Genomic DNA, 18,690 nt, shown 5'->3' with positions numbered 1-18,690 from the left:
AGAACGTTCGCAGACCCACCCACTCTGGGAACCATGGCCAGGGCAACAGCTAGAAAGATGCCAGTCCCATACGGAAGTGGGAGAAGTGCCTGGAAAAGGAGCGAGTGCTGAGAGAGGTTCCCTCTCAGACTCCTCCCCCATATACAGCGCCACAACATGATGAAATAGGTTGCCCAGCACTGACAAATACCTAAGGCTCTGCCCCTTACATCGTAATAGATGCAACAGCTCTACCTAAAACACAGAGGCAAACACAGGAGCCTGTCAAGTTGAGGAGGCAAAGAAGTATGGCCCAAAAGAGGAAGCAGATCAAGGTTCCAGTGGGAAAACTAAGCAACAAGGAGATAGCCATCCTAACAGATGAGGAGAGAGCCAACCTAAAAGATGCAGAGTTCCAAATACTTGTGATAACAATGCTCACAGACTTGACACACAAGATTAAGTATGACAAATGCATAAGGGAAGAAGTGAAGGCTACGCTAAGTGAAACAAAGGAAAATCCACATGAAACCAATGGTGAAAGGAAAGAGGCCGGGGTTGAAATCAACAATTTGGAACATAAGGAAGAAATAAACGGTCAACCAGGACAGAATGAAGAAGCAAGAACTGAAAAAAAAACGAGGAGAGGCTTAGGAACCTCTGGGACAACTTTAAATGTCCCAACATCCGAATCATAGGGGTGGCAGAAGGAGAAGAGGAAGAGCAAGAAATTGAAACGTATGTGAAAAAATAATGAAGAAAAACTTCCCAAATTTGGCAAACAACATAGACATAGAAGTCCAGGAAGCACAGTCCCAAACAAGCTAGACCCAAAGAGGATCACATCAAGACACAACATAATTAAAATGCCAAAGGTTCAAGATAAAGAGAGAATCTTAAAAGCAGCAAGAGAAAAGAAGAGAGTTACCTACAAAAGGGTTCCTATAAGACTATCAGTTGACTTCTCAAAAGAAACTTTGCAGGAAAGAAGGGAATGGCAAGAAGTATTCAAAGTAATGAAAAGCAAAGACCTACAACCAAGATTACTCTATCCAGCAAGCTATCACTTAGAATGGAAGGGCAGATGAAGTGCTTCCCAGACAAGGTAAAGCTAAAGGACTTCATCATCACCAAACCTTTATTATATGAAATGTTGAAGGGACATACTTAAGAAAAAGAAGATGATCAAAACTATGAACATTAAAATGATAACAAACTATCAACGACTGAATCTAAAAAATAAAAACAAAAACAAACTAAACACACACCCAGAACAGGAACAGAATCATAGATATGGGGATCACTTGGAGGGTTATTAGCTGGGAGGGGGAAGGGGGAGAAATGGGAAAATGGTACAGGGATTAAGAAGCATAATTGGTTGGTACAAAATAGGGGGAAGTTAAGAATAGTATAGGAAAGGGTGAAGCCAAAGAACTTACATGCACGACCCACGGACATGAACTAATGGGGGAGGGAAGAGGTGTACTGGGCAGAGGGGAGCGAAGGGAAAAGAAGTTGAGACAACTATAATAGCATAATCAATAAAATATACTTTAAAAATAAGGTAAAGAAGACTTAAATAAATGAAGAGATACTATATTCATTGATCAGCAGACTCAATTATGTTAAAATGTCAATTTTCCCAGAATTTATCTACAGATTAAGTATAATCCCAATCAAAATCCCAGAAAGCTTTTTGTAAAAAGAAGCTGATTCTAAACTTTACCTGGAAACTCAAGGACTCTAAGGTTACCAAAACAATTTTGAAAAACAAAAAGTTAAAGAACTTACCACCACAAGACATTACTATGAAACTATAATAATCAAGGCAAGGCAATAGTGGCAGAAGCATGGACATACTAATTTTCAACAAATTATTCAAAAGCAATTCAATGAGGATGTACAATTTTTTCAACAAAGGATTCTGAAATGGATAGTCACAGGGAAAAAAGTAAACTTTGAACCTTATCTTACACCACCCACAAGAATTAACTGAAAACATCACATCTCAATGTTAGGTATCTAGAAACACTACAGAAAATTTTCACAAACTTGGGGTGGAAAAAACTATTTATGCAAACACAAATTATAAGAAAATTTCTCATAAGTCAGATTTTGTCAAAATCAGAAATCTCTGTTCTTCAAAACACATCATAAAGAAAATGAAAAACCAAGTCCTTGACTACAAGAGTTTACTTGTAATATACGTAAGTGACAACGGACTTATATTGACAAAAGTCAACACCAAAACAACATCTAGTAAAAAACAAGCAAAGAGTTTTAAACATACTTCACAAAATGTGACAGATGTAGCAAATAAGTACATGAAAAGACGTCTGATGCTATTAGTCATAATGGAAATGCAAATTAAACCAAAATAATTTAGTACTACACACTTATTAGAATGGCTGCAATTTAGCAAGAATGTGCGTAAATGGGAACTCGTACACAATGCAGGCTAAGATGTAAAATGGTTGGTACAATACCTTTGGGAAAATGTGTCATTTTCTCAATGTTGAATATATACATACCATATGACCTAGCAATCCTATTTTAAGTATTTACTCAAAGTAACCAAAAACAAATGTCTACACAAAGAATTATGTACAAATGTTCATAACACTTCATTAATAATTACCCAAAACTAGAATCAATCCAAATGTCCTACAATAGATAAATAAAGTGTGGTATTATTCAGATGATGAAATATTAGTCAGTAATAAAAAGAACAACCTACGATATATACAACAACATGAATAATTCTATAATAACATGAGTAGTGGAAAATGCCAGACTGGAAAAATTACACACTGTATAATTCCTTTAACATAAAACAGGCAAATCTAGTTTATAGTGACAGAAAGATCAGTTTCTGTTTGGGGTTAGAGAAGGTGGCAGACCATAAAAGAACATGAGGGAACATTCTGGGAATATGGAATGGTCTGTATTCTAAATGGTGGTGGTGACGCATGTATAAATTTGTCAAACTGCACTGAACTCAGCGTGAGTATATTCCTGTATGAAAGTTATTCTAGGATACATTTTCTAATCACAAAAAAATTAAGAAGCATGTTTTCACAATTTAATTTTTCAGAGCGAGAACTTACCTTATTGAGTGCAACAATGAAGGGACACTTTTTAGATTTCAGAAGGTTGATAGATTCAATTGTCTGGGGCTCCAAACCATGCATAATATCAACAACTAAAATGGCAATATCACAAAGAGAGCTTCCTCTGTTTCTCAGATTACTGTTGAAAAGAAGGAAAAAGATGCATAGAAATCTTGAAATTAACTTTTACTTAAAGAAACTTAAATTTTTAATTTGTTTGTAAAACCTAAACAGAAAGAACAAAACAAAGTACATGCACTAAATTCAAGTGCCATTCACTAGCCCTTCACCTGCCAAATGCTTATCTGACAGTGAACTGACATCAGTTGGAATGAGTTAGTTCTAAAAGTAACTCCTATATTTCTGCCAATTTCAACAACCAAGTTTTTTGCGCTAAGGAATGTCATCAACAGGCAACTGCATAAAAGTCTACCTGTAATGGGTTTCACAGGAGACAGACCAGGTATGTATTAAGATCTGTTCTTCCAAGTAGAAAAGATGTAGCTCTATGAAAACAGAAGTATCCAAATAAAATACTAATCAGTAAGGCACAGAGTAGAATTCATTCATCACTGATAGCCACAGATTTCAAACGTAAGGACTAACCAGATCTCACTGACTGAACTTTTACTCAATGGGTTCAAGCAGTTTGCTTGATGACAGGACTATTTGCTCTTACCTGAAAGACTCGTGCCCAGGAGTATCGATAATCAGCATTCCTGGAATCCGTACATTCTCTCTGTCAAACTAGAAAACAGGGAAAAGTAGAGACTTAAAGAAAGCCAAAACAATACAAGCTTCTTTATAAAACAATTATTCTGCATGAAAACATTAAATTAGCACCCCTTCTTTTCTAAATGAACAATTTTGAAAACGGTGAGTCAACTAGCAAAGCCCCACAGTTCATACCTGCATTAATATCAAAAGCAATTTTGCAGAAGAAACTGAAATAAAAGAATTCCCTTAGTTAAGGTTGAGCAGAGTATTAGTATGACAGAGTGGTCATCTGAAAGTGATTATAAAAAGCTGACATGTAAGAAGAGGTTCTCGAAATCTGGAAAATTTCTCTGATCCAATTTTATAAACAACTGTAAGCTCTGAAAAATATCCCAAGTATGTTTTAAAGAAAAGTTACATCAGCCCAGAGTAGTAAAGAATAAATTCATATTCTGCTTTATTCAAATCACATCATAAACATTTGATTTTCTGAATAAAGGTGCATAAATGAATGAAAACATTACAAAATGCCTAATACAGAGGTTGTTTTTGAAGCTGAAGAGTAGCACTGACCAACAAACCTCACACACACACAAACCATTTTTTACTTTATCTATACTTTATGACAATCTTCAATTTTTTTTTTTACAAAATTCTACCTTCCGATCTAGTTAAAAATGACTCAAATTTGCATCCTGGCGATCCTAAAACAACACACTGAGCACCAAAATTATTTCCACTTTAGTGTCTGGAATACAAACACTTATAATTGTCACATAAACATTACCCAAAGAACTTTAATACAGGCATAATAAAAATCATGCCCCTTAATTATGTTCTAAAATAACACCAGATTTCAAGCTCTGGCAACTGGTATAATAAGCTATTTAATGTATCTTGACAACTGGTGGAATAAACTCCCAAATGACATAGAAATAACTGGTAAAAAAAACAACAATAAATTTTAAGTTACAAATCTGAAAAATTGCAATTCAAGAAAACTGTCCTAAAACAAAGATTGTTAAACTACATACTTAAATAGAAGACCATGTAACTAGAAAATTGACCCAGAACAGCCAACATCAACATAAAAAAAGACGTTACTTTTTAAGACAAAAACCAGCTTGTGATCAAACCTGAAAGGTAGTACTTTATGTGAGAAGAATTTGGAGTAATTTAAGATACTTAAGGAAATAAAATGTACCCAACTGGCTTTCCAGGATGAAGGCCACAAGTAATTTTTCAATATTCAAAAAACTCAAGGAATATTATTGCCATTATTCCTTCCCTAGGAATAGACCAGTAAAGAGGCTTCATAAAACACAAGCACACAAAACAAAAAGTGGAGAGACAAGCTCACAGACCTTTTCTATATACAGAACTAAGACTAATAAGACTACTACATGCTAGCACATAATAATATATGCTATGCGTGACCTGCTGTGACAATGGAACTGGGGTACTGTTTGCAAGGCCCAGTTCCAGGGCTGGACCATGTTATATATGACACAAGCCTAGAACATCCTACTACACCAGACAGCCTGGATGCAGCAAGAGAGGAGTAAGAGTACCAGAATTACTGTACCTAAAAGACTCAGGAGCCAAACACCGGGCAAAGATGGGACTATCTCAGTACAACATAACTGAAATGGATTAAAACACAGTAAACATGTTTCAATTCAAGAGTTTATAATACAAAACCAAGACAAACTGGTCACTATCTTAAAATCTGGTAAATAAAAAGATCAGACATTCATTCTGCCTTTCCCATACACAGGATCACTAACAAAACAGTAGTTTCTCTACAGAAGTAATCCAATAAATAAGTATGGGTAAGGGGACTGGAATATCAACATTTGCAACCACTAACACAATAAAAGGTAGAGATTACTTTATAAGTTGCTTCTGGGTGGAAGAAGGCTTTGATCAGAAAGGGGCATCGAGTGCTTCTGAGGGAACTGGCAAGGCTGCCTCTCCTAACAGGGGTGACACAAAGGGTGTCTGCATTAATCATTATGATTCATTAAGCTTTATGTTAATCTTTTGTGATTTTCCTTATCATGTTACAATTAGCATAAATGTAACATTTCCAGAACTCAGAAAATTAGAAAATTAAAAATACATATAAGTAATCTGATAGAAGGAAAAAAGGAGTGGGGGAGGAAACTCTATTTTCAAACATGGAGAGCTATGGAAAAGTGTTAAAACATAGAGAGAAGAACATACTATAACTTCAGAAGAGTGATGGGCCTCTTGTAGCGAGAGGAAAGAAAACAGAATGTGATGGGTCCTACAATAATCTAATGTTTTATTGCTTAAAAAAAGGTCTGAAGCAAAACAGGGCAAAATGGCATATATGTTAATTAAGAATGTGAACATATAGGTCTGTTATACTATTCTGTTCTTTGTTTTCTATGTTTGAAATAGTTTATATCTCATTTTAGAGATTAAAACACATGAAATACAGTACACTTACATTTTTAATCATCTTAGTCTGTTCATTAATAGCTTCAAGAGGAACATTGGTGGCACCAATTTGCTGTGTGATACCACCTGCTTCACCATCTTGTACATGTGTGTGACGAAGCTAGGATAAGACAGCATATTGAGATTTGTATTTCAAAATGCAAAAAGGAGCAAAAGTAATAAAAAGCAGTAACTTATTTACTGTACAGAGAATTACATGTATGTGCTGAGTTTGTATTAGTTTTTTTATAAGGTATCATTCATTTATTTAAAAAGTTCTATCAATACATTACAATATTTTCTTACCTTATCTAGAATTTTTGTCTTCCCAGTGTCCACATGTCCAAGTACACAAATAACAGGGGCTCTCAGTTTTTCCGTATTTACATTTTTACTATGTTCAAGTCGCCGTTTCTAGGAAGGAAAAAAATCTCAAATATTTCAAACCCTATCATTATTATTTTTTAAATTATTTTATCTTATAGAGAATGCTACAACCTCATCAAGTTCTTTGTTGATTTAACTACACTTAATTAATTTTCAAAGTGAGCTTTACAATCTAATTGCCATCCCAGTACCTTTGAACAGGAGAAAGATGGTTAAAGTAGCTTTCAGAGTAGCACTGTTACCATGCATAATAATAATATGAAGTATTGGCTCAAACTCTGGAACACTTCTGTACATGACTAATTTATGGAACAGAATGAATAGAAAAGAAATTGATCTTTCTGTCACATTTACTATATAGTACAACCTCTAACTTATGTGGGGGTTATATAAAAAGAGGTATACTCTCATTCAAAATATTTCATTAGAACTTCAGAGTTGCAAACACTTTAAAGCAATTTATTTCAAAACTTTGTCTGGTATATAAACACTTATGACACCTTTCAGTTAGGAGAACGTTTACTGATGCCTCAGCCTAAGGCATCCAGTGGCATTTCTCACCTTCCTAATATACCACTAAGCAGGAGAGTTTGTCCTTGAACCACAATGCATCTCTTTAGCATTTACCTAAGTACTGTCACTTTCTGAGAGCCAAACAAAAACACATGCCAGCAGTTCTTATTTCAAATGACAACCTTTCAAGCACAATCAAGCTGGCATTCATATGAGATAAGGCTTTCATCCAAACTCTGAAGTAAACCAATTACAATACTATTCTCCAACTAAAAACCATTTTTTGTAGAAACTATTTTTATTTCTACCACTTGACACTGGATCTTTCTGTAGGAAGTGGAATTTTATAAAGCTTTAAAATGTCAAAGTGAGATGTCACTATTTACTAGCAAAGAGCAATAAACAAGAGCTTCACAGTATATACGACTGGAATGCAAACATCCTGACTTTAGGATTTAATATGGTAAAAAATTACCTTCTCTCTCATTTGATAAAGTGTTAAAATTTTCTGAAAGGCAATATAGTATATATTTTAACTCAAATTCTATCTCTAAGTATTTGTCCCGAAACAATGACAGGACAAGGACACAAAGATGCATGTGCACCATAGTGTTTGTTCACTGCAGTATGGTTTATAATAGTGAAAATGAGTAACCACTTAATTTTTAGTGGGGGATTTCTCAATGAGTGTTGCCAAAACCCCAAACTGATGATACATATCTGGCTATGTAGATAGAGACCACTATCCACAATGTAGCTACTTTGGAAATCTGGGGTCTATTTCAGAAAATAATAATATGTAGCAAGCTTTGAGAATCATGAAGTTTGTTATGGACTGAAATGTATCTCTCCCAAACTCATACAATGAAGCCCCACCCTCTAAATTTGACTGTATTTGGAGAGAGGGACTTAACTGAGGTAATTAAAGTAAAATGACATTATAAGGGCAGGGCCCTAATCTGATAGGTCTGGTATCCTTACAAAAAGAGAAATAAAAAATCAAGGCCAGGTGAAGACTCAGTGAGAAGGCAGCCATCTACAAGCCAAGAAGAGAGCTATCACCAGAAAACAACCCGGCTGGCACTTTAATCTTGAACTTCTAGCCTCAAGAACTGTCAGAAAATAATTTGTTATTTAAACCACCCAATCCATGGTATTTTGTTATGATAGTCCAAGTGGATCAATATAAAGTTAAAATAGAATCCTTCTATAAAATGGAATACAATATGTAGCTGTTACGGTGCTGAGTCAGGACTTCTTGAATGGTGAAATAAGGAGCTCAGCAAATCCTCTCCCCAAAAAGAAAAAACTGGACCAAAGTCTAAACAACCACTTACAGACTAGAAATTGGCCAACGGCATGTAACATATCTGAGAAACATTTAACTCAAGAAAGTCAACTGACCATCAGTTAGGAGCACTGGAAGCCTGTGCAGTTTTAGTCTGGAGCTGCACGGTCACACTCCTCTCACTCCCCCTGCTCCATGGGGAAGAAGTGCTATGAGAGAGGAAGACGGGGGGATTCCATGCCTTAGAGCACTGTAATAAACCATCATGATCTCAATGGCAAACAAAGAGACAAGGCTAAAATCACAACTAGATTAAGGTCTCAATATTGGGGAAGTAAGAGATAACCTGGTACATCAGTCAGAAATTTAACAGGGAGGTCTTCTGAGTAAGACAAACAGAGTAGGCAATGGTAAGATTCGAGTTAATTCTGGTGGTCTGTAAGGCTGTGCTCCTTTTGAAGGCTGTCAGAAGAGACCAGAGAGGTCCTTAGCGACTTACTTGTTCCTGGCTCAACAAGCCTTGTGAATGCATAAAGTGAAAACCAGAGCAGACTAGAAAACTGCCAGATCCACTGGCAAATGGCAGAAGCCATCCTGCCCCAAGGTTAAGCACAACAATGGGACAAATCATTTGGCTGACCACTAAAATAAGCTAACCTGTGCACAAGGCCCAGGTTTAAAAATAAGAACAAGAATTTTAAAATGAACCAAAAAAACTGAGAAACAAACAAAAGACTCCACAGAATAAGCACATAAACATAAATGGGTAAAGCCACTGCATTTGTAGGAAACCAACGGAATTCAGGCTTGCTATATTCTGAGATGTCCACTTGTCAAAAAATATTTACAAGACATACAAAGAAACAGAAAAATGTTACTATATATATATATAAAAACACAGGAGGAAAAGTGGTAAACAAAATCTTAGACCCAGATTTTGGACTTAGCAGACAAAAACTTGAAAGCAGCTATTATAAATATGTTAGTTCTGGCCAAGATGGAGGCCTAGACAGACACACTGCATCTCCCTCCACAACTAAGAAGGAATACAACTACCTCAAAACTAGAGACAACCAAAGTTCCAGAAAATCAAGCTGCATGGAAGTCCAACAAACAAAGATATAAAGAAGAAATACTCATCCAGACAGGTAGGAGGGGCAGAGCCGGGGCAGAGGACACAGTGTGCTGGCAGCGGGAGTAGTGGCAGCGGCACACTGGTGGAAAGTGCAGTCACATATTTTAAAAAGAAGAAAGGGACACCTGGGGAGCACTCCCAGCACCAGACCAGATCGTGCAGCTCACAGTCCCAGTGCTGGGGAAAATAAAGCCTCATTGCTTCTGACTGTGCAAACCAGTGGGTGTTGGGGCGGAGGAAGAAACTGCTGGTCTCTCAGCAGAGTCCTCTTGTTTAAAGGGCCCCCACAGTCCTAGAATGGCCACATATACACCCACTCTGGGAACAACGGCCAGAGCAACAGCTAGAGAGGCACTGGGCCCAAACAGAAGTAGGAAAAGTGCCTGGAAAAAGGGCGAGTGCTGAGCAAGCAGCATTGTTCCCTCTCTGACCCCTCCCCCACACACAGCGCCACAACATGGTGAAACAGGTCACCCTGCACTGACGAATCCCTGAGGCTACGCCCCTTACAACGTAACAGGAGCGACAGCTCCATCTAAGACAAAAAAGCAAACAAACACAGGAGCCTCTCAAGATGAGGAGACAGAGAAGTATGGCCCAAAAGGGGAAACAGATCAAGGTTCCAGTGGGAGAACTAAGTGACAAGGAGATAGCCAACCTAACAGACACAGAGTTCAAAACACTGGTGATAAAGATGCTCACAGGCTTGACAGATATGCTTATGTACGGTAAACGCATAAGGGAAGAAGTGAAGGCTATGCTAAATGAAATGAAGGAAAATCCACACAAAACCAATAATGAAAGGAAGGAAACCTGGGTTCAAATCAATGATTTGGAACATAAGGAAGAAATAAACAGTCAACTAGTACAGAATGAAGAAACAAGAACTGAAAAAAATGAGAAAAGGCTTGGGAACCTCTGGGACAACTTTAAACATGCCAACATCTGAATCATGGGGGTGCCAGAAGGAAAAGAGGAAGAGCAAGAAATTGAAAACTTATGTGAAAAAATAATGAAGAAAAACTTCCCAAGTTTTGTGAAGGAAATATACATACAAGTCCAGGAAGGACAGAGAGTCCTGGGCAAACTGGACCCAGAGGGGACCACACCAAGACACATTATGATTAAAATGCCAAAGGTTAAAGATAAAGAGAGAATCCTAAGAGCAGCAAGAAAAAAGCAGAGTTATCTGCAAAGGAGTTCCTATTATACTATCAGCTGATTTCTCAAAAGAAACTTAGCAAGCAAGAAGGGACTGGCAAGATGTATTCAACTGATGAAAAGCAAGGACTTACAACCAAGATTACTCTATCCAGCAAAGCTATCATTTAGAATGGAAGGGCAGATAAAGTGCTTCCCAGAAAAGGTAAAGCTAAAGGAGCTTATCATCACCAAGCTATTATTATATGAAATGTCAAAGGGGCTTACTTAAGAAAAAGACCAAAATTATGAATATTAAAGTGACAACAAAATCGCAACTATCAACAACTAAATCTAAAAATAAAAACAAAATCCAACTAAGCAAACCAGAATAGGAACAGAATCATGGGTATGGGGATCATTTGGAGGGTTATCAGCTGGAAGGGTGAAGGGGGAGAAATGGGGAAATGGTGCAGAGATTAAGAAGCATAATTGGTTGGTACAAAATAGACAGGGGGAAGTTAATAATAATATAGGAAAGGGTGAAGCCAAAGAACTTATATGCACGACCCATGGACATGAACTAAGTGAGGTGGGGACTGGTGGAGGGAAGTGGGGTACTGGGCAGAGGGGAGCAAAGGGAAAAAAAATTGAGACTACTGTAACAACATAACCAATAAAATATACTTAAGAAAATTTATCTTTTTCTATTTTATTTATTTATGTGGCTTAAAAGATAATTTCACAAAATAATTTTAAGGTTTTATGCTGAAGCTTATTAATATATAAGGGTGTAATAAATCTTACAAAGAGCACAAAAGGCAAGGTAAGGGAGGGAGCTATACTATAGCAAAAAAAGAAGGCAGAAACAATCCATCTGAAGAAATGAGGGATTCCAGAAATGTTAACATTTAGGTTAAAATTAAAATCCTATAAATATATTTTCTCCTTTCTTCTCTTAATTCATATAAAAGATACATCATAAGACCAAATAAGACATTAATAACATCCACTGTTTTTTACTGAGTCTAGAACATTTATAAACATATATAACAATAACAGCACATAGGAAGGTGGAAAGAATGGATTTATCTATATTAGAAGAAAGTTTGTATTTTACTATAATTAAGCTACTAATAATCTAAAGTAAGATACATATTTTAATGCCTAGAGCAATCATTAAGAAAATAACATTAAAAAAAAAAGACAAAAGACATGCAAATATGTAGAAAAACAAATAGCAAAAAGGGAGAAGAAAATCCAACCATATACGTAATTTTTAAAATGTGAATCAATTAAATACTCTTTAAGGCAGATTGTGTAACTGGATAAACAGCAAGATTCACCTTCGTGATGCATGGAGACACTTTAGATACAAAGACACAAATAGACTGAAAAAGACACAGCATACATAAGATAGCTGGAGTAGCTATATTAATGCCAGACCAAAAAAAAAAGTTACTAAGGTATACAATTCAAGAGTAAATTAGAAACTTCAATAACCCACTTTCAATATTAAATAGAAAAACTACATATAAAATGAGCAAGTATACAGAAAATTTAACAACACTATCAACCGATCTGACCTAAATAAACACCAGACCCACCACAGCAGAATCCATATTCTTCCTTAGGGCACAAAAAACATTTTCCAGAAGAGACCATATGCTAAGAATAAGACAACTTTTAATTATTTTTAAATGGCAAAAATCATACAAAGTATGTTGCTTGACCACAATAGTCAGAATTTAGCCTTAACAACTAAAGGAAAATAATGAAATCTACAAGCATTTGTAAATTAAGACAATGTACTTCTCAATAACACATGGGTCAAGAAAGAAACAGTAAATTAGAAAATACTCTGAACTAAAGGAAAACAAAAATACCACATACCAAAATTTATGAGATCTGTAATTTTAAATGCCTATATAGTTAGAAAAGAAGAAAAATTTCAAATCAATAATTTAACTTGTTATCCTAAAAAAATTAGCCAATGAGGAAATTAAGCCCAAACTTAGAAAAGAAAATAATAAAGACTAGTAAAAAGATCAAATAAAGAGAAAACAGAAAAATTAATGAAAACAATAACTGGGTCTTGGAACATGAAAGAGATGGAAAAACTCTAGCTAGACTAAGGGAAAGAGAGAGGCAACACAAATCACCAAAATCAGAATCAAAAGAGACAACACCACAATTGACTTCACAGAACTTATAGGATTGTAGGATATTGTAATGAACAACTTTATGTTTACAGCTGAAGTAAAACATAATTATTAGAAAGACAAAAATTACTCAGAACAAGATAAATGACAAATAAATGATAAGAAATTGAATTAGTAATTTTAAAGTCTTCCCATAAAAAAGCTTTATTAGTAAATTCTGCCAAACATTTAAAACAGTAAGTTTTCTTACAGAAAACAGAGAAGGAACACTTTCCAACTAATCCTAGGAGGCTAATATTAAACTGAAACCGAAGCCAGACAAACACATTATATGACAAGAAAGCTATTGATAAATATCACTCATGGGTATAAATCACAAAATCCTCAACAAAATATTACAAACCAAATCAAGTTAACACATAAAGAGGAATATATACCATGATCAAGTGAAATTTGTTGCAGAAATGCAAGGTTGGTTTACTTTTGAATACCAATTAACACAGCATACATTAATACTGTAAAAGAAAAAGAACCATTCAATAGACATACAAAAGGCATCCATCATCCATTCATGATAGAAAATCTCAACAAACCAGGAAAAGAAAAGAATTTCCTCAAAATGATAAAAGGTGCTATCAAAAACCTTCCGCTAACATAGTTAATGGTTAAAATCTGAATGATTTCTTCGCAAAGACTAGGAACAAGGCAAGTATGTCTGCTCTTAACCACTTCTATTCAACAATGTATTGTTCTAGGCAGGGAAATTACACAAGAAAAAGAAATAAGCAGCAATGATACTGAAAGTGAAGAATTAAAATTGTCCTTTGATAGAGAACATGACACTGAATGAAGAAAATTCTAAGGAATCCATAAGAAATTATTAGAATAAAAAAGTTCTGTACAGTTGCAGGATATAATATTAATCTACAAAAAAACAAAAACCAAAAAAACCAAACCTGTATTTATTTATACTAGCAATGAAAATTTTAAAAAGCCAGGTGGTGAAAGACAAATAGCATATGATCTCACCTATAACAGAAGCCTCATGAACAAAACAAATGAGCAAACAGAACCAGAGGCATGAAAACAAGGAACAGACTGAGTGAGGAGGGGGAGGAGTGGGGAAAGAAGGGGAAGGGTCTAGTCAAGGAACTAATGTAAATGGCCCATGGACATGGACAACAGGATGGGGACTGACTGGGGGATGGAGAGGGAGGAGTAGGGAAGAGTAATGGGGGGAAAATTGGGACAACTGTAATAGAACAAAAAGAAAAAGTTACTTTTTATTTAGAGAAAAATATTTTTCCTCAAACCCGGATGATCAAAATGTTTTTCATATTATATTTTAGTAAAGTTTCCTCCAGCTTAAAAATAAATAAAAATATGACCCTATTCACAAAAGCATCAAAAACAATAAAATACTTAGTAATAAATTTTACAAAAGAATTACAAATCTTGTAATCTGAAAACTGTAATACACTGATAAAGAGAAAATTTAAAAGCTCTAAGTATATGAAGAGACAGCCTATTTTCATGGATTGGAAGACTCAATATTATTAAATGGTAATTCTCCCTAAATTGATCTATAAATTCAACACAATGTCTATCAAAATCTAAGTTCGCTTTTTGCAGAAATTGACAAGGTGACACTAAAATTTATTTGAAAAAGCAAGTGACCTAGACTAGCCAAAACAATATTGAAAAGAAAGAACAGCACTGGAAGACTAACATTTCCCAATGTCAAAATTTACTATAAACTAGAGCAACCAAGACAGTGTGGTACTGGCATAAAAACAAATAAATAGATGAATGAAACAGAACTGAAGATCCAAAAATAAACCCTCACATTTTCAATCAATTGATCTATCAAAGATGTCAAAGCAATTCAATGGGGAAAGGAGAGCCTTTTCAACCAATGATGCTGGTTACATACATAAAGAATGAGTTTAGTCCCTTACCTCACATCATAAAGATTATCTTAAATCATAGAGCTAAAAATATAAGAAACTAAAAGTATAAATTTTTTAGAAGAAAAAAGAGCAAAGTATTCATGACCTTGGGTTAGGCAAAGATTTCTTCAATACAACACCAGAAGTATGCTTTATAAAAAAATATTTGATAAACTGGATGTTATGAAAATTTTTAAAGGATGCATTTCAAAGAAACCATTAAAAAAAAATGAAAAGGCTCTGGGCTCAGTGGAGACCTAGTGCAACTCGCTTTGATTGTCTGGAATCTGTGCTCATTCAACAGACACCAGCCCACCTCCAACATGCTGCCAAAGTTCGACCCGGATGTGATCGAAGTCCTACACCTGAGGTGAATGGGTGGGGAAGGAAGTAGGGGCCATGTCTGCCCTGGCCCCCAACATCGGCCCCCGGGCCTGTCTCCAAAAAAGGTTGGTGATGGCATCACCAAAGCAACTGGTGACTAGAAGGGTCTAAGAATTACAGTGAAACCAACCATTAAGAACACACAAGCTCAATAAGAACCACCGAGAGACAGAAAGAAGCAAAAAAAAAAACCATTAAGCACAGTGGAAATATCACTTTTGATGAGATTGTCAACAATGCCTGGCAGATACAGCAGCGATCTTCAGCTAGAGATCTCTCTGGAACCGTTAGAAGAGATCCTGGGGACTGCCCAGTTTGTGGGCTGCCATGCTGATGGCACCACCCACGTGCCATCACAGATGATATCGACGACAGTGCAGTGGAGTGCCCAGCTAGTTAGTACTACAAAGGACAACAGTTCAATTAATTGTCATCTGACAATCAATGGGAAAAATATGAAAAAAAAAAAACCTTCTTACAACTCAATAAGTCAAATTATGAAATTTAAAGATGAACAAAAATTGAATTAATGTTTCACCAATGAAGATACAGAAATGGCCAATAGCACACGAAGAAATGTTCAACATTATGGAAATGTAAAACCATAGTGAGACAAAGTACTTCACATCCACTAGAATGCCAATAATTTAAAAGACAGACAATAATAAGTATTAGTGAGAATGTAGAGAAACTAGAACCCTCAACAGGTGATAATCTATAATTGAGCAGCCACTATGGAAAAATACTTTGGCAGCTCTTGAAAAAATTAAACACGAACCTAGCATACTATTCATCAATTTCGCTCCTCAGGAATATATTCAAAAGAAATAAAAACACATTTCCATGCTAAGACTCATATGAAAATGTTTATAACAATACTTTTTATAATAGCCAAAAAGTAGAAACAACTCAAATGTCCTTTAACTGGTGAATGGATAATAATAAAATATGGTGTATTTATATAACAAAACACTATTTGGCAATAAAAAGGAATAAAGTATTAATATAACTACCACATGAAGAAACAGAGTAAGTAAAATAAGCCAGGTACAAAAGACCACATATTACAGGATTGAACTTTTATAAAATTTTCAGAAAAGACAACTCTATAGAGACAAAATAGATCAGTAGTTGCCTAGGGCTAGGAATAGGGAATGACCATAAATTGGCACAAGGATTCTTTTGGGGTTAATGAAAATATTCCAAAGTTAAGGTGTGTTTATGGTTATACAACTGTAAGTTTATAAGATATCATTAAATTATACACTTAAAACAGATTGGTGGTATGTAAAGTATATCTCAACAAAGCTGCTTACGAATGTGTTGAGCTAAGAGATCCATAGCATATTGTTATGTGAAAAAAAACTCTAAATTTTATTACATAACTTTGAATTAGACATTTTTTAAAACTTTAATACACAGAACTACAAACAAGCCTAGGGAGTAAGCTAATGGAGGAATTCTTACTTTCTGCCTTATACCCATTTTGTTTGCTTGTTTTTAAATTTTCAAACACAAAACAAACTCTTACACACGGGTAAAGAGCAAGACAGTTGGTTGAGTAGGTGCTATAGGAAGGAGCAGAGTCACAACCGGGGAAAGGGAGGGGAATGCTACTAGCACCTAGTGGGTAGAGGACAAAGACACTGCTTAACATCCCAAAATAAAGAGGACAGCCCCCACAACAAAGAATTATCTGTCAACAGTGCCAAGGTTAAGAAACCCCAATTTACAACAGTCCTTCTTAGTCCTTTAGAAATTCAGAAAATGTATCCCTATCTAGACTAAGAATGAAAAGGCAAACACTGATATACAGGTATTAAAACACAAAATTGAAAAATTAGAATTACTCATGAAAAGATAAAAGAAAAGGAAAGCTAAAATAGTTTTTGGATTTAAAATAACTTAGCCCCCTCAAGCAAACTAGTTTTTAGAGTATTACTTTATGCTAAGCAGACGTAACTTAAGAAAACTTCCTCTTGAAGTCTACTGCATTAAATAGGAAAAATACAGTAAGTCTCCTAGGTATGTGCCCTTTAATATATAGATCAATAGCTCACTAAACAACTTAAATGATCAGATGCCTCATAGTGACTACCTTAAATATACAACACAAACAACTAATGTTTTTAAGTAGAGGGCATATGCTCAGAATACCTCTGCATACCCTAGAAACCATCACTCAAAGAGAACATTAAAATTTTGAGAACACAAGGAAAACATGATGAAACAGTCACCTTTCTCATTCAGATAAGGGAGTTAGGTCCCTGGATTAGAAAAGTGTCCGGACCTATTATGTCTCAACTTACAAAAACTGGTCAAGATACTATTCTGAGACTATTTTAAAAAGTGCTGTTCAATAAAAGACTTTGTTGTGGAATAGAGTTCTAGTGACTACAGAGGACTGTGTAGGAAAGGAGCAAAAAAAAAAGGAAAAAGAAATACCTCAATCCTCCGCTTTGCTTTGTCATAAACTCTTTCTTCTTTAGTTCGATCGTCATCAGAGTCATATTCAGATTCTGAGCTCATTTCTTTACTTGGCTTTTTATCTAATGTTTTCCCTGAATCTTTCTCATCTGACACCTTTTCTTCATCTTCTTCACCTTCACTGCCCTCACTTTCTCCTTCATCTTCCTCTTCATCTTCCTCTTCTTCTTCACTCTCTTCTTCCTCCTCCTCCTCCTCCTCTTCTTCAGGGTTTTCTTTTACTTCTATATGCACAGTGTTTCCTTCTTTCAGAAAAACAGGAGAATTTAAAATAAATAAAAATTTTAAATGAGATTTCCACCAAAATAATAGAGACCTTGAAGACAAATAGGGCAGCAACATAATATCATTCATTCCAAATTAACATTTTCATGCACAATAAATGCAAAATGTTTGTCTACATGTTACAAAGAGCACTATTTAACAGTGAAAATTTAATACATTAACCCATACATTAGCTAATAAAAAAGAAAAACATTACTAAGCCAGGATCTGAGAGAGGACAGAAACCTAAGGTGATAAAACACAATGCTTAGTACTTCTTTTCCCTAGAGCATGTGCTGATTCTGGATGAAGCAGCTGAAAGACTGAGCAGTGAGTGCTTTTACTAGCCCCTCAGTGATTAGGGGCATTGGGAGTTCAGGGCTACCAAGGATTTAGGGAGGCAAGGTGGACAGACATTGGGTAACACCCTTACTGTGAAGTGAAACCCTGAAGAACTGCACCCTAGCAGTACGGATGAACAGGAAGTAAATAGAACCTCCCTGTTTTGGCAGAACACTTCTAGGTTCTCTGAATTCTGAATTTTGAAGAAGATGATTCTATACTGCTAGTTCACTCCTGAAGAATGTACACAGAAATTCTTTCTGAAAAAAGAAAATACCACCCTTGACCACAATTTCTACAGTTTTACAAGTATAATATCTAGCACAATATATAAAAATAACAAAGCACATGAGAAAACAATTCACAT

The 18,690-nt window shown here is 35.5% G+C and overlaps 1 protein-coding gene across 2 annotated transcripts in view; it reads right to left on the bottom strand.

The window, feature by feature from the left end:
* The window catches only part of EIF5B (eukaryotic translation initiation factor 5B), an 81,171-nt gene that overhangs the window by 16,894 nt on the left and 45,587 nt on the right, over positions 1–18,690 (bottom strand). The window contains exons 10-14 of one of the 2 annotated variants that reach the window (XM_090281785.1): positions 17,676–17,962; positions 6,579–6,686; positions 6,283–6,393; positions 3,769–3,836; positions 3,087–3,228 (exon numbers count right to left, since the gene is read on the bottom strand). In XM_090281785.1, the coding sequence (XP_090137911.1) occupies positions 3,087–3,228; positions 3,769–3,836; positions 6,283–6,393; positions 6,579–6,686; positions 17,676–17,962 (716 nt within the window). The remainder of the gene's footprint in view (positions 1–3,086; positions 3,229–3,768; positions 3,837–6,282; positions 6,394–6,578; positions 6,687–17,675; positions 17,963–18,690) is intronic. The other variant, XM_090281786.1, reaches the window with a different exon arrangement.

This window comes from Furipterus horrens, unplaced genomic scaffold (genome assembly GCF_987537825.1).
Source record: "Furipterus horrens unplaced genomic scaffold, mFurHor1.1.pri manual_scaffold_6, whole genome shotgun sequence".
NCBI classification, from domain to species: Eukaryota; Metazoa; Chordata; class Mammalia; order Chiroptera; family Furipteridae; genus Furipterus; species Furipterus horrens.
Note: the sequence above shows the minus strand (reverse complement) of the source record. Positions and strands in the feature narration are given on the sequence as shown.